General features: G+C 40.4%; 1 protein-coding gene across 1 annotated transcript in view; it reads right to left on the bottom strand.

Annotated features, from left to right (window-relative positions):
• Tprg1 (tumor protein p63 regulated 1) overlaps positions 1-27,534 on the bottom strand; it is a 138,445-nt gene that overhangs the window by 92,408 nt on the left and 18,503 nt on the right. The window contains exons 2-3 of the mRNA XM_034514779.2: positions 17,205-17,435; positions 7,325-7,416 (exon numbers count right to left, since the gene is read on the bottom strand). Coding sequence (XP_034370670.1) covers positions 7,325-7,416; positions 17,205-17,426 — 314 coding nt within the window. The 5' untranslated portion in view covers positions 17,427-17,435. The remainder of the gene's footprint in view (positions 1-7,324; positions 7,417-17,204; positions 17,436-27,534) is intronic.

The following is a 27,534-nucleotide window of genomic DNA, read 5'->3' as shown; positions in this document are numbered from 1 at the left end:
AACAGATTCAGGTAATTTAATCCTTGCAATGACCTTTGTAAGATCTCCATTTTATAGATGATAATACTGAGGCCCAGTGAACATAAGACACATGTACAATTGTGTAGAATAGCTAGGAAGTGACTGAGCCAGACATTTAGATGCATGAGACTTCTTTTGCCTCTTGGCTCTTTTCTGAGTTCTCCCTAATTGGTTGCAGTCATGGGAAAACAAGCACTTCCAAATACAATTGTGACTGCAGTAACTAAATGCTCTCACTGTCCTATAATGCAGGTCACTCGGGGAACATTAGCCCTCTGGATGAGGTTGCCACCATGGAGAGTTTATAGAGAAAAGCAATGTGTTTAATTAAGTAGCTGTTGAAAACACCCACCAGGACAAATGGATTCTGGCAACAGAGGTGCTTTTGTTACTGTCAGAGTCCTGCCACAGGTCATTAAGATCTTGATAGATTTGAGGCACTTTTCTGCTCTGTTGCTTTCACCCAAGGACAAGGCAAGGCTTCCTGGGCATCAGTTGCTTTAAGCCCAGAGATTCAGAGACAGGGCCCTACTAGTTTCTGTGGAGGACTATCAGAATTAAATTGGGTGGGTTCTGAGCCATACCATGTAACATTCAATACACCAAGCTGAACAACAGTGTATCAAAGCGCTGTCTGCACAGCAAATGGATCTATATAGCAGAAAGCGAGTACAAGAATGGGAAATGAGATTATTTTGGTTGAATTAATATGGAACTGTTCTATGGACTTGGGTCTCAGAAGGACAGTGTCATAGGGTTTCTGTTGTTGGGATGAAACACCAAGACCAATATGCAAGTTGGAGAGGAAAGGGTTTATTCGGCTTCTACTTCCATATTGCTACTCAACATCAGAGGAAGTCAGGACAGGAACTCTAACAGGGCAGAAACCTTGAGGCAGCCGCTGATGCAGAATCCATGCTCACTGGCTTGCTCCTCTTAGCTTGCTCAACCTGCTTTCTTATAAAACCTAGGACCACCAGCCCAGGGGTGATACTACCGTAAAAGACTAGGCCCTCCCCACCAATCACCGATTAAGAAAATGTTCTATGGGCTGACCCACAGCCCAATCTTGTGGAGACATTTTCTTAATTGAGGTTATCTCTCCTCTCTTGGATGACTAGAGTTTGTGTCAAGTTGATATAAGTCTAGCCAGCACAGACAGCAAAAGTATGGATTGCTACAAGGAAGAAACCTGTGCAAACGAGAGGAAACCAGGTAAGCACACATTGGGCCAAAGCATAGCATCTGGAACTTCAGAAGACGTGAGAACTGATGGGGTTTCTGAAAGGGGGATAATAGTAAATAGGGGTGGCGTGAGAACGTGACTCAGTGACACCCAGAGTACAAGAGAACCAGTGAGGACCCGGGGAAGCTCATGGAGGACAAGCAGAAGACTGATGGAGGCACACGCTTCTCAGATTTAGTGTGTATAGGAATCCGTAAAAAGGCAAGTTCAGGTTTAGCTCTGGCGTAAGGCCTGAGAGTCAGCATTGCTATCAATCTTCAGGTGATGCAAGTGCTACTGACCTCTGGACCACAGATTTGGCAACAGGCGCCTAAAATGCACTGGAGTGTACAGAAAGTGAATCGAGCTGGGCAGAAGCAGCAGCTTAGCGTGTTAACGCAACTGGCATAGTCTTTATAGCCTTTAGTTCCTGGTGATTATAAAGGATTAGAAATGGACAATTTCCAGTTTTCTGGTCTTTTCCCCCATTTAATTATCGTTCGCTATATTTTCCATCATGAAACTGTGTTGAAATCCTTATAACATAATTAGACTGTGACAAGATGGAAGTGTGGCTGGCTTTGGTCCATCAGCACCTCTCACCATCCCCTCCAGGCATTTGACTATTTTAGTTGTTTCTGAGCAAAGACTAAATAAAGTCAAATGAACATCCCAGGAAGAGAATGGTCTGGGGAGGGAAAGAGGAAGGTCTCTAATCCTCTGACCCTCTTCCCTGCAAACAAAAGCCAATCAACAAAGAACCCAGACACAGGCCGCAAAGATCATTTAACCAATTTAAGCCATAGCTTTCTGTGTGTCAGGAGAGTGAGAAATCACAAAAGGCCCCAGGAGCACTGTAATGGAAAGACAACAAGGCAGGGAGAGAGAAGTCACCAAGTCAGGCGCTCCTCTGACATTTAATAAGTGGCTGCCTTTGAACAGGTCATTTAATCTCTGGATTTCTTCATCCATAAAATAAAGCCAGCAGCTTGCATGGTCCTGCCCTTGTAGGCTGCCTGAGGAGAGCAGGTGGGAAAGAGGCTGCATGTACTGCAGCTCTGTGCATGGGTGTGGCCCAGAGAGCCAACTGCTGGGAAAACAGGGCTCTGGCTCACTTGTTCTCAGAGTATCTCTGTCTCTCTATCTTTACGTGTTTATTTAAAATTCTTTCTTTTGTTGTTGTTGGTGGTGGTGGTGGTGGTGGTGGTGGTGGTGTGTGTGTGTGTGTGTTTGTGTGTGTGTATGGAGGAGGGTCAAAGGACAACTTACAGAAGTTGGTTACCTGCCATGGGAATTCTTGGATTTGAACTCAGGATGCAAGGCTGTGCAGTAAGCACTTTACCTACTGAGCCATCTCAATGGCCCTGCATTTATTTTATTTAAGGATCTGGGGGAAGCAGTCTGAGAAAACTTTCTAAGTCAGCGGTGATGACCTGCACACTTTCACTTACCCCACCAAAGCTGAGAAACAAGATTCTCATTATTTTAGCTATGTTCTGGTGGGAGGAGCCATGATGGGCTCTTGAAGGGATGTTACATATAAAAAAAGTGGCCCTGCCCATCATGGGGCTTTAGAACAAAACTAAGGTACACATGGAAAGTATTTTAGCCCAACTTCTGGCAGAATGATACTTAACTTAGCTACTGTAACTCTGGGTGTCTTAGTTAAGGTTTTATTACTGTGAGGAGACACCATGACACAGGCAACTCTTATAAAAAACAAACATTTAAATGGGGCTGGCTTACAGTTCAGAGATTTAATCCATTATTATGGCAAGAAATATAGCAGCATGCAAGCAGACGTGGTGCTGGAGGAGTTGAGGTTTCTACATTTTGATCAGCAGGCAGCAGAAGGAAACGGAGATACAGGGGACAGACTTGAGCTCTTAAGACCTCAAAGCCTGCCTCCACAGTGACACACTTCCTCCAACAAAGACACACCTACTCCAACAGGGCCACACCTCCTGATAGTGCCACTCACTCCTATGGGCCAAGCATTCACACGCATGAATCTGTAGGTGCCATACTTATTCACACCATGACAGGAGGGTCCTCCTCTGAGCCAGGACTTCTCATCTTACACAGTTGCATCCTTTTCTGGATGGTGACTGTGAAGCATTCACAAGAAAGAACACTTGAAAATGCTACAGAAATGTTCCTAATTGTTTTTATCCAATAAAATGATTTTTCAGTGTCTTTCCAGTCAAAGTCTTTCTCTACCAGCATCTTTGGCTCAGTAATTTGATTTTAAAGAAAAATAATACGCACTTCATTCTGTGTTGTATGCCACTGGTGGTTTGAAAAGAAATGGTTAAATAAAGGCTAAAACAAAACAAAGCAAAGCAAAAACAAAACAAACAAACAAACAAACAAGCAAAAAACCCAGTAACTTTCCAAAGCTACACGATGCCTAGGAAGAGTACAGGGAAAATGTTGAGATCAGTACCATTTCAAAATCATCAGAACTACATGGATTATATCCTTTCAGTGGCAAATTCAAAGACAGTACATACCATAATGTGTGCTACATTTTAAGTGTTCAAGTAAGCGTAATTATTAAAGCATAGCCATCTTTAGCAAAATACATGAAGACTAGCTAGACTAAGATATTACCAAAAAATTAATAATGGATGTGATTCTTTCACGAGATTAAATTTCTAATACACCAAACAACTAAATCTATTAGCTTACAAAAAAAAGATTAGGCCAGGTACAGCAGTGCATGCCTGTCATCCAGCTCTCTGAATGTGGAGGCAAGAGGATTAAAATCAAGTCAGCAGTTCCCCTGTCTTTACTTTAGTACCACAATAATATTACTAGTATCTTTTCATGTTTATCCCTGGGTACATATGAGTCCCTGTTTCAAACAAATAAAAACATAATCAAGAAACCTCACTGTGTTTGTGCAGCTGCTGTGACAGGAACTAAACCCCAGGATCCACACCCAAGTCGTCTGTTCCATCTTCACTCATTTGGTTCTGACAGTAGAGGTGTGGTTTAACTCCACGTGTGTCCTACTCTTTGTGTGCCAGACACGGGAACTTCATTAGATTTCATATTCTAATCATACCAAAGTCCTGAGGTAGAAACTGGGTTATTTGGGAGAAAGCAGGTAACGAAAACACATTCCGAATGCTTTCACCAATGTGAAGAGCAAGATTCTCTTGAGCCCTGCCACTATTAGTGGGTCTTCTCACTTAAAAATGAGAACAGTCTCTTCCACTCTTCTGTGTGGAGGGAAGAGCCCATCTCCTCTGACCCTCACATCACTGTAGACATAAGCACCTGAGTGCACCGAACTGAAGAGAATCCACTGCCATTGAGCCACACTGCCTGACACTCCAGAATGTCAAGATGTTCATGGTGTTGGCTTGATGAAGCTCGTCTTAAAGTGTGCACATGAGTTTTTAAAATGTCCTTTTTTTTTTTTTAAAAGAAGGGCCAAGAAGGAGAAGAGGAAGGAACATTGAAATAAGCATCGTGTTTTCTTTACAGCCATGTAGCCATAAAAATCCCCTTTAAAAAAAAGGATGGCTGTGAGCCTGCATCCTAATGGTCTGCCTCAAGTACTTGTGATATTTTAGCAACCTGGGATCTAAGTGCAGTTTATGGCCCCCTCTCCAGTTCATCCTCCCAGCTTCTTTGGCCATTGTCTTCATCCCCTTCCCAGATGCCTTCAACTCATTTTTCTAGTATTACTGAATACTATATTCATATCAGTTTAGATTATTGTGAGACTCAGTAGAATTAATATGGAAGACAGCTTTACTGACACGTTTTTATTCCCTTTGCTTTATTTAGAAGGCTTTCTACAAGAAACAGCCAAACTAGACTCACTCTGAGTACTGAAGAGAGTGTTTGGACCCATATATAGAATGAATTACTCAACCTTTCTTTGTGGACATCCCATGCCCTCCTTTTCCCTCAGAATTGTCCTTAGTTCTGTAGATGATTAACAACAATACTTGCAGAAGGATCTAATGGGGCTGCAAGCCTGCCTCTTCTAGTGTTTCTTACAGAATGTTTCTTCAGTATAGTAAGACTATATTGCCTTTTAAACAAACAGTGACCCAGTCAATCCATCATTTTTCTAGGACCAAACCAAGTGTTACTGATGGCTTGTCTTGCAAGCAATGAAGTGCAAAGATCCACAAAGCCCAGCTGGGTCAGGTATCAGTTTTTCTTCTCAATTCCAAATGCATTCTTCAATAAAAGCCCTAGGATAAACAATGCTGTTCTCCTCCTCTGCAGTGGTACCATGTTAATCTTCAGTGGTATCCAGCAAGGCAGGATAAAAGAGGGAGATTTCTTACATCCCACCTTGAGATGGGAAAAAACCAGGGAAGACTGTCTCAGCCACAAGTCCAGAGCAGGCCCTGCAAACACACAGCTTCCGCCTTCAAAACGTTCCTAAAATTTTATATGCAAACTTTTCCATTCATCACCAGAAAGGGCAACCTCCATCAGTTGGATGGCAGACTAGTACTCCATTAGTTTTTAAATGTTATCATGATGCTAATACTACAGGCAGGGCCCACCTGAGATTTTATCTGCACTGTTAATATGTTTTCCATCACTGCCTTAAGTTTAGACAGTCTACAAAGTGACATACTATGAAATTAAGTTACAGTCTGTGGTGTTGTCCAATTTTGGAAACGTTGGTGTAACTATTGTTGCAATGCTGAATTCAAGTTCTCTAGGGTCTGGGTGCTGATCTTTCCTAACCAATGCAGACATCATTTTTAGGTCAAACATTGGCTCTTCATTTGAATGATGGTCGGGGAAGGGGGATGAATTGTAAATTTGTCTAAATGAATTAGTGAGAATTTCAAATCATAGGCTTTCCTTTCTATTAGTGATAACTCAGAGATAATAGAGATACGTTGGATATAAATAAACGAAGGAGAAAGTAGAGGGAAGATGGAGAGAAAAAGCAAAGCAGGAGGAGGAATAGAGGAGGAGAGAATGAAGAGCAGAGGAGGAGGAACAGAGAAAGAGAATTCATGAAGAATTTCTCAGTAACATCTCATTTTGCCTTCTCAAAATTTCTCCAGTCTCATATATAAAGACTCAAAGAGTAAAAGGTAACAACAAAAATGTCAGTTTTGAAGTTTCTTTTCACTCAGGTCTGGGAAGATGTTTGAAAGAGTGGTATAAAATGTAAATCAGTCAGGTCTGATTCTCTTTCCTGCTTGTTAAGGATTCCATTTTGACAGCCTGGATGGTTAAGCCTTCAAGGTTTCCTTCTCGAAACTCAGCCATAGAGGCTGCCCTGTTCCAGAGAAAAACTCTATACACTTCACCCTTCAGAAAGGATTACTGTGTTACTGGAACTCAGATCTATCCCCCAGCTTGAAAACAGTATTCACTGAACCCATCAAGAACTGACGTGGGTGTTTTAAGCACACTTCTACATAACATTACTGGTTCTATAGTAGGTAAACACCTTCTTTTGCCTTTTAATATGTATCACTGAGTGTGTGAAAGGTCACAGGCAGTGCAATTTCTAGGAGGGGTAGAAAGGCAATGGTTGCTATGGTAGTACTCACACGGGTAGCTCTTTCTGCCAAGGGAAGCCTTAAGGGTAATGGATGGTGTTTCATGAGCAACAGAGGCTGCATGCTCTTGTTATGTTCATTTGGTTCTGATCCTAACTTTCACCAGTGGCTCCTTCCCTATTCTACCTGATTTCTCTAGAATCACAGTCCATACTCTACAAAGAGCACAGACTATGTATTAGACTGCATATGTACCTGTTTTACTCTGCTCCACTGCACCTAGAAGGATGTCAAGTGGAGTTACAGAGAGCGTGCTTGTGATGGAGGGAGATCAGAGCTGGGCATCTAGGAAGGTACTCCCGTTATCCTTGAAAACAGTGACACAAACCTGAGCCATGGCTGCAGTGGCTGGGTGGAAGCACCAGTCCAGAAAGATAGAGTCAAATCCATCCATTCAACCAGCTAAGGAAAAATCCATCTCCAGTTGGAGATGTTAAGAAATTACCAATAACAAAACCCAGAGGAGCTTCTATGACATGCCCATCTCCTTTTCTTTCCCTTCACACAGCCACATACTCACTCTGTCAGGAGCCAGAAGCCTTGAACGGTCTCTCCAGAAGTCTGTGCTATGTGGCCTTTCAAGTCTTCCACAGCAGTCTCAATGGCCCCTGGCTGAGGGAGACAAGCAATCATTTTACTTAGGGAAGACTGAACATACTTTGTACTTAGGATTAGTTTGAATGGCCACACCTCCTCCTCCTCCACATCCTCCAGAAGAAATAGTGTGATTCTGGTCACTGCCTAGCAGAGAACTTGGTCTTGAACTCTGTGTTTTACTGTTAGCTCTTCTGTCCTGGCCAAAAGAATTCCAGGTCACTAAAATCAAAATAGCCATTTCTAGAAAAACACTCCTTCCAGGGAAATAACTTTATCAGAACATTCAAAATAGCATATATATAAAATTAAATATTGTATATTAGTTAATATGTAATATACACACTCATACACACATGCGAGTGCATGTACATGTGTGCGCACACACATATATACATACACACACATATATCACATATATATATATCTCCTTTGTTTCTTAACTTTTGCAAAACAAGTGTTCCTACATTGGGGCCTAGTTCTACGCAGAAATTTGTTGACATCTGTTCTAGTAAGGTCATGCCTTCCCTAGTTCAATGATTCTTAAACTTCAGTGTGTATAAGATCCATGTTGAAACATTTTTAGGATGTATCTTATTCAGTTTCAGATTCAGTTAGCATTCATTGGGACCTAAGACTGGACTGCATTTCTGACATGTATCCAGGAGATGGTGTTGGTATGAAGACGGTTCTTGAGACAATATACTTCATTTACGTATACCATGACAACCAGTACTCCTAAGCAGTTATTCTCAATGCTTTATACCAGCTTCAAAAAATTCTAACCTAAGATACATACAAGTCAATTATATCAGAAACCCAGTGGATAGGTACATAAGTACATCCAGAATTTTTAAGGATGCAGACTCTCCTATACTAGGATCTAGACAAGAAAGAATGATGGTGCCTCAGATGAGCTGTGTGTATTTAATGCAGAGTTTGAACTTTATCCCACACCAGCTCCCTGGTTTGTTCTCCACAGCCCAAGCCATCTACAAAAGGACAGTATCCCTGAAATAAGATAAATGGCAGAAGTTGTTAATAATTAGCTCTACATTATTAACTGGATACTTGGCTTTCACGACTAACCCTTTGGAGCCACTGTGATGAACATAATACGTTCTATATCTCTTTAAGAAAAGGTGACAATAACTTTATAGTCCAAGACACAGATTCCATCATTTTAACCACCTATTTCTTTAGTTGGAGAGTCAGCTATTGGACTCAATGATTCTTCCCCCTGTGTCATTGTCTGAGGCTGGTTGAAGGCTGGGAAGAAAGCTTATATTGTCACTCCACGCTTGCTGAAAGCCATGTGTCATAAATTCAGCAACTTCTGAGGTTTCAGTCAAAAATGCCTAGCACCTGCTGCTAGACAAGTCTATGCTGCTGTCACTCATTTCTGGTGACACTGAAGGAGGCAGTCTACCCCGGAGGGAAATTCCTGTAATCCCCTGGCTATTCTCAGGTCTGCCAAGCTTGTTTCCCTGAGAAGCATTCTGACTCTCCCAAGCCCATTTCTCAAAGTCTGCTGAAGTACAATGTGCTCTTTGATGAGTCAACATTGGTATTTTTCAAACAATTTCTTTACATAATTTTAGCCTCACAAATATAACTCACTTGCGAAACTAATACTTTTTAGAAAAAGGAAAGCAGATAGAATTGGAGAGTAATTAAATAACCCCAAAATAAGCATTTTGTTGAATGTTTTTTATGCCAAGAAGTCCCCTAAAATATGTGAAGATGAATATAATAATGTATAGAAATTTAAAGCCTTAGTATCTTCCATATCAAAAGCAATTGCTAAATCTAACCAAATGAAAAATAATCTATATTTAATCAAGATATACCTAGGTGAACTTATATTTCAGATATTCTTGCACGAATGCAAAATGTCATAGGTGAAGAACTCTCTGTAGCCTTGTTTGTAGACAGCAATAAATGGGCATCAAGAAACAGATACTGATCAAGAGAGTGAAACAATATGGAATATGTTTGGATAATCTAATATAATGAAGGCTTAGGAATAATAAAGTACATTGATAAATAAAAAAATAAATAAAACAGGGAAGGATTAGGTAGGCCCCTTCCTTATGCAGAACTGTGTTGAGTAAATACATTCTTGTTTCATGACACACAGCTAAAGTAACCATCAAAAGGTCGACAAAAAACATTGACGTTGGTTTCCTCAGATGGGAAAACCTGAGATGGAAATAGAACATGAAGGTGATCCTTTCCTATCTACCTCTCCAAATGCTAAACACACACACACACACACAAAAACATGTTACTTGTGGAATATTTTGGTGCTCTCTACAGCTCTGTCAGTGTTCTTGCTTTATGCACCACTATTTTTTTTTTTTTTAATATAAACATTGTTCGGGATCTTTCAGAATGTAGAACAGAGAGCTGTACTTCCTTCCGTTTTAGTATTGTGAGCTAGTTGACATATTTTACTGTTTTAAAACTCATAAATCTGAATCTGATAATTTAGAATAAAAGATTTTAAAAAACGTAAGTACTAAGGTCCAATCTCAATCTTCCTTATGGCTATCTAGAATCTGTGGGAAGTTGTCTTGGCACTCATCACTAGTTGATTCATTTGTTAGATTGTTCTGATAATAATTATTGTAACTGAACTATTGGGAGATACCTTGAGGTCCTGTGCATTAACTGGTAACAAACACTGAATAAATGAAAGACTTTACCTTCATTCCCATTATTGATTACATTAAGTAAAAGGGAAACACCAGTACTAGAAACCAAGGACAAAATGCTCAGTGCGATCAAGCACTTAGCTCTGAGACGGCATCCTAAGACAAACAGGAAACTATGCTCAAATGCATCATCATCATCTCACACAACCTAGGGACTCTACTGTCTCTTCCATTTTAGTCCCAAGTAGTTCCAGGCAATGCAAGCCAACTTGGAAAATTCCAGACTTGCCTATCTGTTCCTTTGCATTGATTTCCATGATCTAGACAAGTACACAGTCAATGCTGACCCAAACAATACCCTTGACTTTGTCAAAGGTTTCCATGCAATAAGATCCCTATCCCTGCAAAAAGAAGAAGCAGCGGTTCAGCTGATCACTCTTAGAGACTCTGGCTCTCAGGCTCCTTCTGTAGCTATTATGATGGCTAGATAGAAACCATTTTGCAATGAACACGTTAGTAATAAAATTAGTTCAAAATCAGCCATAATGTGCAAAGGCCAAGCAAATTTCTATTTCCTTAAAAAAAATAATGAAAATTCACCTTGTCACAGCATTCCTGTGGTTCTGTTCTCACAAAAGAATAAATCATCTTTATGACAGTCCTCAAGGAGTTCAGTACAATGGAAGCTGAACAACCTCTTGCTTGGTGAGATGTTTATTTTCTAAGCTAAATGGAAGCTCACACAGGCAATAACAATAAAACTAATAAATGTATTTGTTCCTAATGTGAGGGCAAGTCACCAGGAACCCTCTAGCAAGAGAAGAGGAAAAGAGAGAGAGTATGAAAGCCAAATTAGTGTCATGGAAGCAATGACATCTCACTACACAATGGGAAGTCCTGAACCTGCTTATTAAAGTCTCGCTGCTCACAATAGAATACAGGCTATAAAAAGGCCATGGGGAACCATTAATTAAATATTAAAAGATCAAATAGTTTTAGTCCCATTAGTTTGTATGTAATTTACATTCTCTAGTATAAATTTAGAGATAATTCTCCATCTCAAATCGCTTTCAACTTTCTGATAAGGTATCTGCAAATACAGAGCCCTACAGGGAGTTTAAAAATATCTTTCTCCATGTGGGCTAAGCATTGTTCTTTTCATAAAAAAAAAAAGTTGCTTTTGAACATCAGTCTCCACAACTAAGATGATTATCATAATATACCTCAAGTTATTAGCCTTGAGGGATACTTTTGTTCAGAGAAGGCATGAAGCCCGTTTTAGATATGTCTAAGCCATAATAGCAGATACACTAAAACAAGAGAAAAGGGTTGCAAATGGACTGAGAGCAAATGTTTTAGACTTTCGTTTCTGTGACCTCTTATTCAAGTCCCAAGGTCATGGGTATTTCAGTTGGCAGGACCAGGACTCCTGTACTGCAAGTATACTTCCCAGGCTTGGCATGACCTTAGGGTTTCTGGTTAACCATGGACAATTAACACTTCCTTCAGGTACCTTAGTAATTTGACTGGCTATTTCCCGGTCTCACTTTCTCTGAGAAAAATTCTCCAAAACTATGTCAGAAAGGCCTAATTTTTATATATGATGATAATGACCCAAAAACCACAAAGGGGGTTTAAGAGGTTAATAACTTATTTTATGATCTGGTACTAAGGAATGTGATATAATATTTGATATTATGATGCTAAAATTGTTACTTATTTGTCAAGACTTACTAATTCCATGCCAGTCATTTCTTTTAAAAAATCCCTCTTGAACCTCATAGCATTGGATCATTATTCCCCTGGTATCCTTCAGTATCAATTCCTGGTACCTGATGACTATGCTGTGGTATCACAGGAAGCCAATGAATACCTTTCATTTCCAGATCAGTGATATGAACAGAAAATATTCTCAATAACCAGTTAAAGTTAGACACATTGTAGTATATATCATCATTGTGGGACTCTGTGGTGCTAGTAACAAATGTCACAAAATAGTATAGCCACGTGAAACAACATTTAGCATAAAAATTCTAATTGCCTACAGAAATTTTATATATGAAAAACAAAACAGAAATCCACTCACGAGTGTGTAAGAGCCCATCTAATTCATTTTTAGTTAATATTGAAATGTGATATTACAGTGACTTTTATGTTGTATATCTACATATTCTCATTTTTTTTTTATTAACAAACTACTTTTTGGGTGATAAACCTAAAGTCTTCCAATAAAACCCTTCAGCAACAAATTCTTCCACTGACTCTCTCGGTGCTCTTTGCAATTTGCAATGCATAGACTTTAAATTCTTAGTCTGGAATATGTTGATTTGTCTGTGATTATGGCATGGAATCATAGTACTATAAATAGGTTACTAGGAAACTCGTTCTAGCCCTAGGTTTTCTGTTTCATACACTCTTGGGAAAAGTCAGATCTCACTCACTATTGTGTTACTGAGAAAGAGTGACTTGAGCGGCAAGAACACATCGTATTGGCAGAACACTTACAGAAATGCAGAATCCAATTTGTTCGCCAGCTGGACCATGACATCTGAGATCTCACTTCAGATCTAAGAAGTCATCGCGTTACGATGACTCTCACACATCTGAAACTTCAAGTGTTGTGATCTTACTTAATTATTCCTTGAGAAAGTCAACTAGCCTCCTCTTCACTGCCACAGACCCTTCTGTCAACAGTTATATCTCACCCTAAGATTGTGGTGAGGTCATAGGCACCTTGCTGCCATTTTTATGACTATTTATAGAATTGTGAATGTAAGCAAAAATAAGAGAGAGGAAGTACTGAAAGTAACAATGTTTGAAATGTTTATAGATGTGTCATACACTCTATGAATATTGACAAAGTTAGCTCTTTTAGGGCTCTATATAAAACTTGTGTTTTATTTATGCTTTTCAGGTGAACAAATTGAGACTCACACATACATACATTCTCTCATTTATTTTAAAAATGTTTGTGGGATAATGTTCATCCCATAATATATAGGGATGTATATAGAGTAATCAAATGTATAGGGTAATCAAACAAAAATCTCTGTGCTAGGTGTGGGCTACTTCCTCCTGAACTTTTTATTAGGTGTTTCCCTGAGACCCACAAAGCAACATGGGTTATTGCCATTATTCTTCATCAACCACCAGAGATTGATGGTAAGACTCTATTAATTACTGAAGGCATCATACACTTTGGTTATGGGACATGATCCTGCTTTGGATCAAGCCAATCAATGTTTCAGCACTCTCAAAGCCCTGTTCCCAGCTGAGGACTTATCAGTAGTTTCAGACTGCTAGAAGAGGTCAGTCTTCTTCAGCAACATGGCCCATGGTTGCCCATGTTCCTTTTTATGGTACTCTATACTAGTGATAGCTACAGGCTTCAATAACCAAACTCAGTGGGTTAGAAAAATAGAATAAAATGAAGGAGGAGAAAGAGAAGGAGAGGAGGTATAATAGGACATGGCGTGTTATGGGATATGGATATATATATATATATATATATATATATATATATATGGGTCTTGGAGGATCTGGAGGCAAAATCAAAGCGTTGATATAATCTAAATTCATTGTATTTGTATATGATATTTCAAAAGAATAAATTAAGAAACTTATAAACTGTGGCTGTTTCTATTATGTTAATTTGGGTCCATAAAACTGCACAAGAATCCACGTGTCTGCATGTCAGATACTGAGGAACCCTTTTTTCAATTGATTCTAGTTGGTAAATAAAGATGCAGTCAGCGATTGCTGACAGAAGGGCAGACAGAAGGACCTTAGGATTTTCATAGGCTTGAGGCAGAGGAGGAAGAAGAAGAGGAGGAGAGAGAAAAGAGATCTACCATGCTAGGAGAAGGGAGAGAAAAGATACCCATGCCTGAAAAGGTGCACGACAGAGAGCATAGACATCATGTAGGAGCCAAGGAATAGTGGTCCAGGAGAGCTGTACCATGGGTCCAGGCCAGCCAAGATGGAATATAGGATTTAGTAAGTAATACCTTGGGAATATTGGAAGGAGGTCAATTAGCCATGTGGCAGTTAGGAAGTTGCTCAGTTATTGAGCTGATTAAGACTTATCAAAATATAAAGACTATGTGTGTGTCCTTTATTCAGGAACTCAGAACATTGTGGGTGGGGTATTGAGGAAGGCACAGCTGCAAGGATCAATTTGAGTATTTACTTGGGTAATGTTACAATAAATTCATCAGCATTAAGGAGCAACAGATTATTTTGTCACAACTGCATCTTTATTGTTCTTCCACTTGTTTGTGCACATTTATTGCACACTCATTATATTAATGCAATCTTCAGTACTCTATCTGCTGGTCTGAAAGGGAGCAGGGTGCCCTTCACCCTCACAGGCTACAAAGCATCTCCACAGTGGCTTAATCCTGTTTAAGACAGTTGTCCTCAGAAGCTCCTGAGAACTTGGGTTTGTTTTCTATAGGTCTGAAGAAGAGGATACCATCATATAAAGATTTATATAAATTGTGACTTTTATCTAGGAAGAGCTATGGACATACAGCACTGAACTGAAGTTCTTACACTATGTGCCTTAGGTGACCTCATTCCCTTGACACGTGTTCACTTTTTAAAAGTTTTTTTTTTAATTTATATCTCATGTATATGAACATTTTGCCTATATGTATATAAATGTGCCATGTCAGTGTCTGCTCCCTGTGGAAGCTGGAAGATGTCTGATCCCCTGGAACTGGAGTTAGAGGTGGCTATGAGCCACCACGTAGGTGTTGGGGACCAACCCTGGAGCTCCTGCAAAAGCAATTAAGTGCCTCTAATTATGAAGTAATCTCTCCAACCTCTTGTGTGTTTACTCTTAAAACAAAGATATCCATCCTGCCAGCTTTACTGTGTTGTATAGGGCCGCTGTTCTTAAACAGAAGCTGTAAATATCTAATGCCACATGTAGTATTTTGGGACTGTGTCAATTCATCTAAAAAGGAACTACATGGTTTAGCTTTCATTATATATTTTCAAATGGGAATTAGTCACAGAGAAATTAATTTCAAAAGACAAACATGAAATCAATTACTTGCTGAAGATCAATTCAAGTCACTATGCACTACAGCACACTTAAGGAAATTGCTGCCCTGGCTCATTTGCTGGCAAGGGGCAGCATAAATACCAACATCTCCTTTCATTACAGTCTGACTTCACCCTAAGATTCTCCTATCCCCAGTTCATTGGCAAAAGCGCTAGTTTCTAAAAGTGACTTGCTATTGAGATTATGGTGGTAGAGGTTGTTGGGAGAGGTCAGTTTTTTTTTTTCTCATGAGTTCTACTTATTAGGAGTTTCAGTTTTTCTATGATGATATTCCCTGTTCCTACTGTAGAGAGCCAACTGGTCAACCTACGCAACCTTTAGGACTACTGTCAGAAGCAAAGCAAAGAGCTGTACATAGACTGTACTGCCTGCTTTCATAGCTGGACCAGCTCCAGTCTCCAGGCCCTTATTCTGAATCACAGCTTTGTACATTTTCATCAAACCATGGCTTCATCCATATCTAGATCATAAAACTCCAAAGGATGCTTACATTTCCTTTGCAGTTCCATCTCCACTTAACTTTGCATATTCAATAAAGTTCACATATTTTGGAAAACAGACCATATGCTTGACATATGCAAAAACACTCACACAAACACAGATAACATAGCACCTACCAAAGTGCCTTGCACATAGGAGTCTACGTGATGTTTAAACATACACATTCAGTTTCTTCAGTTTGAACTTTATCTTAAACGAAGGTATATATTTAAAGTCACCAAACTAGAATTCATTCAGGGTGGTAAACACCCTCAAAATTTTGACATTTACTTATTTATGATATTGGGTTTGAAAATATATTTTGAATGGTCAGAAAAATGAAGTTAAAAGTGATACTCAAATCAGAGAACCTAAGCATGATCTCCAGAAGCCACACAAGCACACGAGTGCACACTTGCACACACGCGCGCACACACACACACACACACACACACAAACATACACCCCTCAATTCTGCGGGATATATCTCCCCAGCACTTTTGTTGTGAGGTGGGATCTGGAGGTGTAAGAATTGGTCAGAAGCTTTCAAGCTAGCTAGTCTGGAGTATGTACCATACTAGACAAAAACCCCACAAGAAAGTTCCTATCTCAATAAAGTGGAAGGTGAGAATTAACTTCCAAACATTGTCTTCTGCCCTGATATACAAAAACACTCCCACACATGAAAGAAATGAAGAGAGAAAGAGAGAGAGAAAGAGAGAGAGAGAAAGAGAGAGAGAGAGAGACAGACAGACAGACAGACAGACAGACGGACAGACACAGAGAAACAGAGACACACAGAAAGAGAAGTTTATTTTTTAACAAGAAGGTACCCCATATATGCATAAAAACTGTGTTGTCATGGTTTACATTCCTCCAATAGATTATACTATTTTTCCTCCAATAGATTATACTATTGTGTTAATAAGAACTTTGGAGGACTGCAAAACATCAAAATGTATAAAAAACCATCAACATAGAAGTAATAAATCCATGATGTACTTTCCACTTGATCCAAATGCTAGAGACGTATTACAGTAGCCTTTTACACCAGTATATATAAGCCTTGTCCATTTACTTTTCTGGCTCCAATGCTCAAGTAAGAATTCTGAGCCCCACACTGCAACTGCAGACAGAGTTTTTAATTTCAAACCTTTGCTCCCATGGTAGCACCAGCATCCCAGAATCTATCCTGAGACTCAGGTCAGCCTCAGCAGCATAGTCTACTTCACAGTCTATTTCTTTCTAAAACAATGAGCTCATAGCTTTACCTTCTACTATACTATATGTTCACTAGTTGTTAAGCATTAATTCTTTGAGGCCAGATTTTGTATCCCTGCAGGAATGAAGCACATACATATAAAGGCTACAGGAACTGTATCTTCTTGACGGTGTCTGAGAGGTAAAAGTTGATGGGTCTGGCTAGTCTGAAGTTTACACCATTCATCTATACAATGGAAATAAAGACAACTACATGAGGATCATGGTGACTTCTCAAAGAGTTTTATAAGACATGTAACCCTTGGCAAAATGCAGTACAGAGAAGGTGGTACGATTTCAAAAGAAATTTTGAATAGAATTGAAATTGTGATTTTTACCCGTGCAACAAAGTACTTCCGTGAAACATAGGGCTGCCGATAAGGATTGGGGTACAGTGTTGCTTTTGTCATACTCTGCTGTCTTGAAAGCTTCCTTGGTACTGGATCCTTGCCCGAATTCCCCTCGTTTGTGGACAAGTGGTCATTTTCGAAGGGTTGGTCGTCTTCCTCTTGCTTCAGAGACACGGGCTGGAATCCTTCAAAGCTCCCAATTGTTGACATTTCTTTAGCCTAAAACAATGAAATAATCTTTTCATTCAATGATAAAGCATCCCACCCATATCCTGGGTATGGAAAAACAGGTTACAAGGAGCAAAAGATCTTCCCCAAATGGAAACAGTCATACTTTCATCAGACAGAGGCACCAGTGGATAGTGCAAGAGCACAGACATCTAAATGTCACCTATGTGCAGGGCCTTCTCCAGGGGAGAGACATAGAGACTCTTAGGACTGAGAAAATGAGGTTGTGAATCACTCCATTTCCTCAACTTTAGTACCAGAACATAAACCGAACATAGGAAATAGAGCATGAGATTAGTGCCAGGTAATTCATCTTTGTGATTTCCTGGCATTTTTGTCTAAAACTCTACCTACCTCGTATGTATTTAAGAGTGAAAAGCAATGAGAATGTATCTCTTGATCAGCTCCAGGGACTGGGGTGAGAACGTGTGTGGTTTGAGTAAAGATGGTCCCCATAGGCTCATATTTTTGAATGCTTGCCCACCAGGGAGTGGCACAGCCTGAGAAGGATTAGGAGGTGTGGACTTGTTAGAATAGGTGTTGCTTTAATAAGGGATGTGTCATTGGGGGTGGGCTTTGAGGTTTGAGATATCCAAGCCATGTCAGGTGCCTCTCTCTTCCTTGTGTCTCTGGATATGATGTAGCTACTTCTCCAGCACCATATGTGTCTGTGGGCTCCCACGCTGTCTACCAAGATGAGAATGAACTAGATCGCTTAAACTGTGAGCCTCCAATGAAATGTTTCCTCTTATAAGAGTTGTCAAGGCCATGATGTCTCTTCACAGCAACAGAACACTGACTAATAGGATATAAACTACCTGGAACTGTCATAGTTTCAAATCAAATGTTCCAATTCTAACATTTTATTTTAAGAAAACAGTTCAGAAAAATGTCCAAAGACACACACACATACTTATAACCTTGTATTACATTGTGTACATTCTTTGATTACACCGTTATGACTAGTAGAGAAATACTTTATATAATAAATAGCAATATTAAGCATTCACACAGCCTTGCATTTAATATAAAATGAAATGTATGTCAAATACAGTGCTCCTCTTAAAATATGAATATATACTTTATCATAAAAATGTCCAAAATATATCTTATGGAAAATGAAAGTTATCACACATGAGTTATATTGCTCTTAAGTCTTAAAATTATTCATAGAGAAAGAAAGAAAATTTTACACGTGTAATTTCCTATGTGTATACATATACAAACGGCCACTATTTGAAGCTGAAAAACATAAAATAAAATGTTAAAAGTAGTTCTGACTTCGTAATGATGTTGTGGGTACCTCTCTCAATTGTTTTTGTGTCCCCAGGTACTAACAAAATAATTATTTAGCATTTAAACAAAAACAACAACTTGATTTCTATTTATGAAGTGTCTTATTTTGTTTTGCTTTGTTTATGAGGACAAAATAGAAGGCCCATGCAGGCCTGTGAAACGTCTGCTTGATTGATCTAGTGCTCTGTTTCCTAGCAGAGTAAGAAAGCACATGGAGACATTGCCTACGCCCAGGAACTTTGTCCAATCATCTAATCATCCCTACAGGAGGCCAGTTACTAATGTGTCCTGCAAGCAGGCTTCATGCCTAGGTTGACCATGAGGAGTGACGTCTTAGTCTCAGAGCTGCTTCTATGTTCTTAATCAACTAAAAGGCGGCTTTAATTCCATTTCCTCAGTTCCTGTGAAATGCCAGAAAGTGGGGTGGGGGAAGCCTAGCTTGCCAGCAGATTTTCACCCTTAAAATTGAGACAAACCAGAACATTCAAGAGAGGTAAAAATAGCGTGATCACACTCTGTTGTAGAGAGCCCTTTCCTCTTAATTGAAACATTGTCTGTGGGAGGAAGGAGAGAAGCTCACACAGCCAAAGCTGAGAGAGCTCAGAAAGTTATAGGAGTCACAAGGCTCCTCGCCAAGATTTTAGACGCAGGAACAAGGGCTGGGGGGAGGGGAGCCAAGCAACTTCCAAGTTCTGAAGAGAGCTCCAGGGATGCGCTTTCCTGCTGGGGTAGGCTTTGATGATGCAGGTGCCTTTGAGTCGACTATGCTCCTGTTAAATGAAACCTCCCTATGCCACTGTAGGCAATCACCCCAATAACCTTCACTAAGGTAGACTTGTTCTGAATCGTTTATTTGGTCAGCTGTCAGGGCCCTATTGGAAGTAAACAAACTTTGCTCACATCTCTCCACTTCATGTAACACACATGCGTTGCCCAAATCCAAGCATTTTGGCATAAGATGATGCTATTAGGAGTTGTGTCAGAATGGTAGAAGTAAACAGAACTGTCTCTGGCAACTGTGGATGGCACTTTGAGGAGGTTGATTTCAGTAGAAAATGCAGTTGGTTAAACTTGTGGATTGCCTTATACAGCTCCCATTCCATTTTATCTTAGCTGATCTTCACAACCCCGGCAGTCACAGTCTTCTCTACTCCCTACACATCCTTCTAAGGATACAGAGTAGGGAGGTACTGAAAGGTCCGGGACTCCCCAAAAAGGGGTCCACTTAAGTCACAGGATAACACGCACCCAAAGGACACACGAGAGACCGTCTTGCTGTAAAATACATGAAGTGGTTTATTATATCAGAGCTCTGGGCCAGCCCATATCCCCATATCTCACATAGGGGATAGAGGGACTGACCCCGTGGCTCAGGGGCATAGCGCTTATATATGGGCGGGGTAGGGAAAAATCGAACTTTCGCTCGGGTGCACAGGATTGGTTGTTTTACCTCTTTTGAACACTAGTAGGCCGTACCATGGGGCAGGGTGTAGTTCTTCCCTTGGCCAGTCAGTTTCTGGGATGTTCTTAACAGGCCTTTGTACTGTAACTCCCTCCTCCTCTGTAACTAATTAGATGGACCCAAACCTGCTGGCAGGTGCTTTTCTGCCCAAGGTCTAAGGCGAAAAATTTACACATATTTCATAAGATGGCCTTTATAATTTTTCACTCTACAGTACCAACTAAGGCATACTTGGCAGTACTTACGCACATGCTTTTGAGTTTAGCATACCCACCATAGGTCTTCCTTGACTATGTGCATAATGTTTTAAAGGCAGGTACACAAAGGCTGAAATTGGCTTTAGAGAATAAAAGGTATGGAAAAGCAGGAGAAGGGGACCAGAGGAAGAAATGAAGGGGAAAGAAGGGAGGGAGGGAAGGAGGAGAGAGGAAGGGAGAAAAGGGTGGGGGGGAGAGAGAAGAAGGGAGAGAAACAAAGAGACAGAGAAAGGCAGAGACAGAGAGACAGAGAGAGACGGATAGACCAAGAGACAGGCACCCTTTGGCCTTGCTAGCAGTTCTGTACTCTATGCATGGGGGTTGGCACCTCCTTTACAGTGGGTGTTAGAAGGAAATGCATTTCCAAAGTTCTCATGAAGGAAGGTTTGTGTCACTGAGAAGGGAAGCCTGCTTCTGTATTTGTGCACTCTGTGAACACACTAACAACAGACATCTGCTCAAGGCTCCTGTGCCTGGAAAACAGAGGGAGGATTTAATTAGCACCACTTCCTCTCCCCCAGGCTGTCTTCTCTGGAAACACTTGGGGAAGGCAGCACTCTGAGCTCTCGAACTGTCTGAGATCCAGGAACTGAGGAAACTCTCAGCTCCATTTGCATTCTTAAAGCCTTAAGCCTTGGAAGCTCAGCCAGCCTTAGTGGTTGGATTTGGAATTCTCAGCAACCACGGGGGGTGGGGGGCTGGGTGGGAGGGGGGGGTCGGTGGGGGATTGGGGGGGCGTAGGGCTGGATCTCCAAGGTCAGGGAATAAAATTCTTCAACAGCCTCTCCACTCAAGGTAAAGGAGGGCAGGCATCTATCTAAACATCCTAGACCTGACAACTACCAAGTCAACCAAGGACCCATTGCTTCTGCAGTGCAAATTCTGCATGGCAGTGGACCTGTAGAGCACCACTTAGAACTGGAAAGGATGGTCATTCTGTGATGTGTCCTAATAGACTTACATTAATCGTTACTATTCGAGTAGATACAGCTACAGCGCAGCGTTACAGAGAGGGAAATACTCCCCACTTAGAAAAAAAAAAAAAAAAACATGATGTGGCAGCCATTGTTGGTCAAGTATTTTCATTCTGGGACTTTTGTGCAATGAATACCTCACCTAAGGGGGAAAAAAAGGTTTACAGTATTGCTTGCTTATTCTGAGTGGTACTACTTAAACACCTAATAGTCCAAGACACCTACGTACAGACATGAAAAATAGTATCACAAACAGTAGAACAGTAGCATGAGAACATAGAACAGGAGCTCTTAAAAAAATTAAATAAAAAATGTAAAGCAGCCATTGGCCTTTGCAAAAAAGATGATTCAGATTCATTGAAGGAGTGGGATTCGGAGAGACTTCTAAAGATTAAGTAATTTGACTGCTGTATATGTAGCTAAAAAATACATATAGGAATAAATGCCAAGCAGTTTCCAAAGAATATGCTACTTTTCTTTTAGTTAGATAATAAAAGTTCTGACTCCGCAGTTGTTAGAAAAAAATCAGAGCTAATTTTCACATTTATATATGTGTGTGTACATATATATGTATATGATATGCAGATAAGTTACTTCTAGATCTTTGTCTAAGTATAACCATCTCTATACAAAACTTCAATTATCCCTCTGTGACTTTTTCTAGTATTTCAGGATCGTGTAGGGCATAAATCATAACTAGAGGATTATCATCTGCTCCAACTCTTTCATTTTGTAAACACTGGCACAGAACTGCTGAGGTGAAAGACTCGTTCAAGGTCATGCAGCTTCTGGGATGAGAACAGGAAGTCACAACTCTCATCTTCCACAGTCTCATGTTTCACAACCCATCTTCCATGGCCCTGGTCTTCCACAGCCTCATCTTCAGGTATATAGTTCTCTGGTTTTTCCTATTTTATAATAAGTGACATTTAGTCAAACTTCAGAACTTGCCTGTCATATACTGAACAGGGGTTCCATAACCAAAGAAGAAGAACAAAGTGAGAGGAGACAGAGAAGAAGTCCTTAAAAGAAGTATTGGCAAAATAGAGGCCCTGGCAAAATGGAGGCCCTCTGGCAGCCACGAGATTAGAGACAGTTCCATGAAGCAGGACTCATCAGCACTTTCTCCATAATAAATCATAGTCACTGCTGTAACCTAAAGCCTTTCTAGTTCCCCAAAACCAGGGTCCAGAGAGCTTTTGGGATCTCATAGCACCTTTTGCATTCTTTTCAAGATCAAAAGAAAAATAACATTTTAGGCTAAAAACAATGCTTTGAATTTTTATTTTTGTCATGTCAGAAAAAAAGTAAAAGGTGTGACATACCCAGAACCTGCTATACATAAGAGAAAATGTAAAAATATTGAAATACTTCAAGTTACAGTCTCATAATTTTTTAAATTTAATTTATTTTTATCCACATGTGTGTAACATTGCATGAGTACATACATCCTACATGTGTGTAGGATCCCACCAAGGGCAAAAGATCCCCTGGAACTAGAGTTATAGTTGCTTATGGGTACTGAGGATCACACCAAGGTCCTCCAAGTGCAATTAACCACTGAGCCATCTCTTCAGCCTCAACTCAACTTTCATTAACAATATTATTACAATGGCAAAGCCCGCAAAAGCAATAGGGCATTGGGCCCACTGAGATTATATGCTTCTCGGGCTCAAATCTATGCCCCACTGTTCACATTCCCATTAAATGTTCTGCTCATTTTTTCCAATCTTACCCTTCAGAATCGGAAATGTTCTCCCCAGAGTGTTACCCCGGGACTTCCATTACATCCTGGAGGTTCTCTCCTGTGTGGAAGTTATACAATCTGACATAATCATTTCTGTCTCTTCTAAAATCAAAGGCAGAGGGGTGGGATGTTGATCCCAGGACACATTTGTTTCTCGGAGAATTGAATAAAACCTATTCTGAGAATAGATTAGCTGAAAAGAAGTAGCCGGCCATGTTTTCTTGGCCATGACTTGGGTCAAAAGCATAACAAAAGGTCTCGGAAAAATTTTCTCTCCCAAGAGTTCTATGAAACAAACAAACAAATATATAAATACATATGTAAGTAACAAAACACTTTGTGTGCAAGAAAAATGCGTCATAGTTCAGATCAAGCACACAAGACTGACATTAACCAGAAACAGGTGTAACTCAGAGAGCTCGTTCCTAATGAAGGCCAGAGCAGGTCTGTCCTCAGACCCCTTACCTAGCTTTCAGGACTGCCTTCCTTGTGAAGCTGCACAACCCCATAAACTTGCATTCAGTGTGTCTTCCCATTATTGACACCTTATACAGTTTTTTTTTAAATGCCCTGACACGGGTATTTTTAATATCTAATAATATTCAATATTTAATATTGAACAGTCTAGGCTCTTCACTGGTCCCTAAAATCTCGGGAAAACAGGCTTCCTCAGTATCAGCTCTTATCTACATTACCTACCACTGTATTAGTCCATTTAGTCTGCTATAACAAAGTCCCTGAGGCTGGATAACTTAAAACAACAGGAAACCATTCTCATCATTCTAGGTGGGAAGTTCAAGTTGAAGAAATTGGGTGTTACATTTTGAGAAAGGACCCAACGGTGTCCTAACATGGCACCAGGGACAGAAATGGGGAAAGGACACAACTAGTTAGCTCCAGCACTTTCATCAGTCATATGATCTGCAAGAAACAAAACCCCATGTTCTAGTTACTTACTAAAGATCCTATTCCTTAATAGTGATACACATGGAAATAACACAGAACATGAATTCTGGACAGTGCACAAATTTGAGCAATAGATGAGAAAAACTAAAACCAAAAGGATTATGTCTCTTGAGAACCTGAGAATGATTAAACTTTAAAAAGTTAAATACAGACAATGAAATTCAAATTATAGGCACCCCAGAACAACAATGTCATACTCCAAAGAATACTTGTGGTCAGACTTAGACCTTAGAAAAGTGTTTAGCTTGTTGAACTATTCATTTTTCACAGGTTGCTATGCATGTGGTAAGGGAGAGAACATGAATGTTTGTTGCTGTGCTGTGTGCTGCACTCAAAGGTGTCGACTGTGCTTCCCACTGATGGCACAGCTACCTACATGAAGGGGTTAACATTCTCTAGGCATGTCCCCAAAATAAAAATCCACTTTTAATTCTGACATTTTGTAAAGGTAATTTATGTGAATTTATGTGTGCAGCCTTTCTGAGTCTCTGTGCAAGCAGCCGAGGGATGTGTGGTGGATAAACAACAATACTCCAACACCTCGCAGCTCTCCAGCAAGCTCGCTTCTGTGCCAGTGGAGATAAGAATGTTGGCAAATGATTCTTCACAATTTCACATTTTGTGCATTAGTGATAGCACACTAGCAAGGATGCTGAGTCCTGGGGCAGGATGAGCTGAAGGAGGCTCTCATCTCTCCCAGTCCTTCCTGAGTCAGATGAGCTCTCTGCTCTGCACCTGTCCCTTCATTTCAGAACAGCTGGTGGAGGTGGGGGAGGGAAAAACACAGAGCCACTGAGAAACACATGCTGTATTCACAATGACCATGACCAAGTAAGTCACTTCCTCCTGACTGTTGCTTTCTGGACAAAAAAGAGGGGTCAGTCTTGGTCTAGGTGAACTGTGCGTCTGGAAACTGCAGAAGATGTCTTCAGGGAGAGTGAATGGAGCCTGCAGTCTCCAACCCCATTTTAGTGAAAGCAGATCCATTTATCTTTTGTGGAACTTTCTCCTTACCCTTTCACATCAGTGAACAATGGCACTCAAGTCTGAAAGCCGAAGGCGTAAATTATATTTAAATTTCCTTCCAGCTCAATGACTTTACAAGATCTTTCTGAATTTTACAGTTATAAGCCCACAGAGTTAGCAAAGGGATTCTCCTGATGTGTAAATGCGGAGACCAGAGACAGAGAAAAGAGTGTGGTGACAGCCATCAAACTGGATGACCACCATGGGGATTCTGGAACACTGTTCTCTGGCTTCCCTCTGCATAGGATGGAAACCCACATGGACCTGAGATTCTAGAGACACCAACAATGGAGAGCTGGACATTTGACCAGGCTACAGCCTGAGATGGGCTAGCACCTCCATATCTATTGATGCATTTAAAGTAGCAAAGAACTGAGAGGTCTATTGAGCATCTCACAAAACGTTAATGCTTAGCATGGTTCATCGAAACTAGGGGAGGGAAATTTGGTAGAGTTAAGAGTCTTAGACATAACATTTCTTACACATCTTTAAGAGCACTTCTCCCTCTCTGGATTAGCACTTTGATATTGATCACAATGTTCTAGAACTACTATCCTCTTTCCTGTCTTCACTTGTGAGCCACAAGCAACTCTAGAGCAGTATATGTGCTACACTCACCTTCATGGACCTGTGGTTGGTATGGGCAGGACACTGATTTGCTGGTGAAGGAGGAGCTAGCCTGCTTGTTTCTCTGCAATGTTTGAGCTCTGAAGGGCATAGTTGACTGCTCAGGGACTCTCTATGAACTGAACAGTGTAAAAGCTGACCCATAAACCTTTCCTGCACACAGTCTCATGCTACAGGCTGGCTCCAATCTACAGAAGATCACAGACTAGTGGAGATGCAAGGGTATCTGCAAGTAATGGCTGACTTTGATGACTGAGCCATGGTGGCAGGTTATCCATGATACATGGGTGGGGAGAGAGAGATGTGAAGAAAGGCACCTCAAAGCTACCAACCACACATTAGAGGATAGGCTGAGGACATTCCGGACAGAGGTATGAGGTACAAGAAGGTGTGTGTTAAGGAGAGCAGATAATACAATTTGTGTAAGTAACATGTCAGCCGGCCAACTCCAAGTTGAACTGGTTATGTTGGTGGAAAATGTTTTTAGTGAGTAACAATGAGAAATCCTCTCAGCACTTCCCCTGTGTTCCCTTGTGTTTGAGTTCAATCCTCTATCCATATCTGCAGAGAAAGTTTCCTCCCAGAAATGCAAACAAAATCAAGGTTGGCACTATAATGACTCCATTTGTCTCCAGGATTTCATTAAATTAAAAATGTAGAGGTCATAGAGAAGTAAGTGCCATTTGTGTTCTGTCCAACATGACATCATCTATCCATTTCTCACGTCTTTCTTTCCAAGCTAACAAACCCTCCCTTGACTGTGTGTTTATTTAATCAGTCTATTTCACTTGTTTATTTAATCTGTCTACTTCACAACCCCATAAATATAAATTCTAGAAGTAGATGATGATATCAGCCTACACAGGGACTTTTTAGACAGGGGACATTTGGCGGAAAAGATTTGGAACACAGAGTAGAAAGAAGTCCATCAATAACCTAGGAACGGAGTTGGGAAACTTCCCTTGGGCAGTTACTGTTTCCTACTTTTCCCCCTGGCTTAACCATTTGCAAAGCAGTAGCACAGGATGATAGTCCCACATGAGTCAATCACCAGACTTCTTCCTATCCTGCACACACAAAAGGGAGATAGGAAAAAAAATACAAAGTAAAAGCCACACGCAAGGAAGCAGCCATGAAAAGGATAATAGTTCCGATGTGCCTTAGACTGTGATTAGGACTCAGGTAATGGCACACTATTGAAAAGGGAGCAGAGAGATCCAAACAAGCAGCCAAGGCTGATCACTCAGATCCCAAAGTAGATCTTGTCTTCTCTCTTCAAGTACTACAGGAGCTCTAATTTTCAATTTGTCGACTTGAATGAAGAGGAATACAATAGTTAGAAATTAGAATAAATCTCAGTCCTAACTATTAGGACATCACAGAGAAATGATTCCCACATTCCTGTCCAGCTCAGACCAGGCAGAAAGAGGAGCAGCCTTTCCATGACCACATACTCTCAGAAGCCAGCCTCCATATTACACCAAGGATGATGTCTCACACGCAGATTCAGTAGAACTCAGGGTAAATCCTTTATTCAATATTGATAGTACAGCGTTTCTCTGAAATAAAATTTCAAAAAGAGGATAAGAGGGGCCAATTGCAGGTGAAATGATCAGTTAATGTACACTAGGAAAAGACTTTGAGAAATATATAAGCAGTAGTCTTTATTGTTCCAATGAAGGTTTTGTGAAGACAATGTTTCACTGCAGTACAGTGTGCATTTGGGCTAACAAAC

Source organism: Arvicanthis niloticus, chromosome 12, assembly GCF_011762505.2.
Source record: "Arvicanthis niloticus isolate mArvNil1 chromosome 12, mArvNil1.pat.X, whole genome shotgun sequence".
NCBI classification, from domain to species: Eukaryota; Metazoa; Chordata; class Mammalia; order Rodentia; family Muridae; genus Arvicanthis; species Arvicanthis niloticus.
The sequence above is the reverse complement of the archived record's forward strand: the minus strand, read 5'-3'. Positions and strand labels throughout refer to the sequence as shown.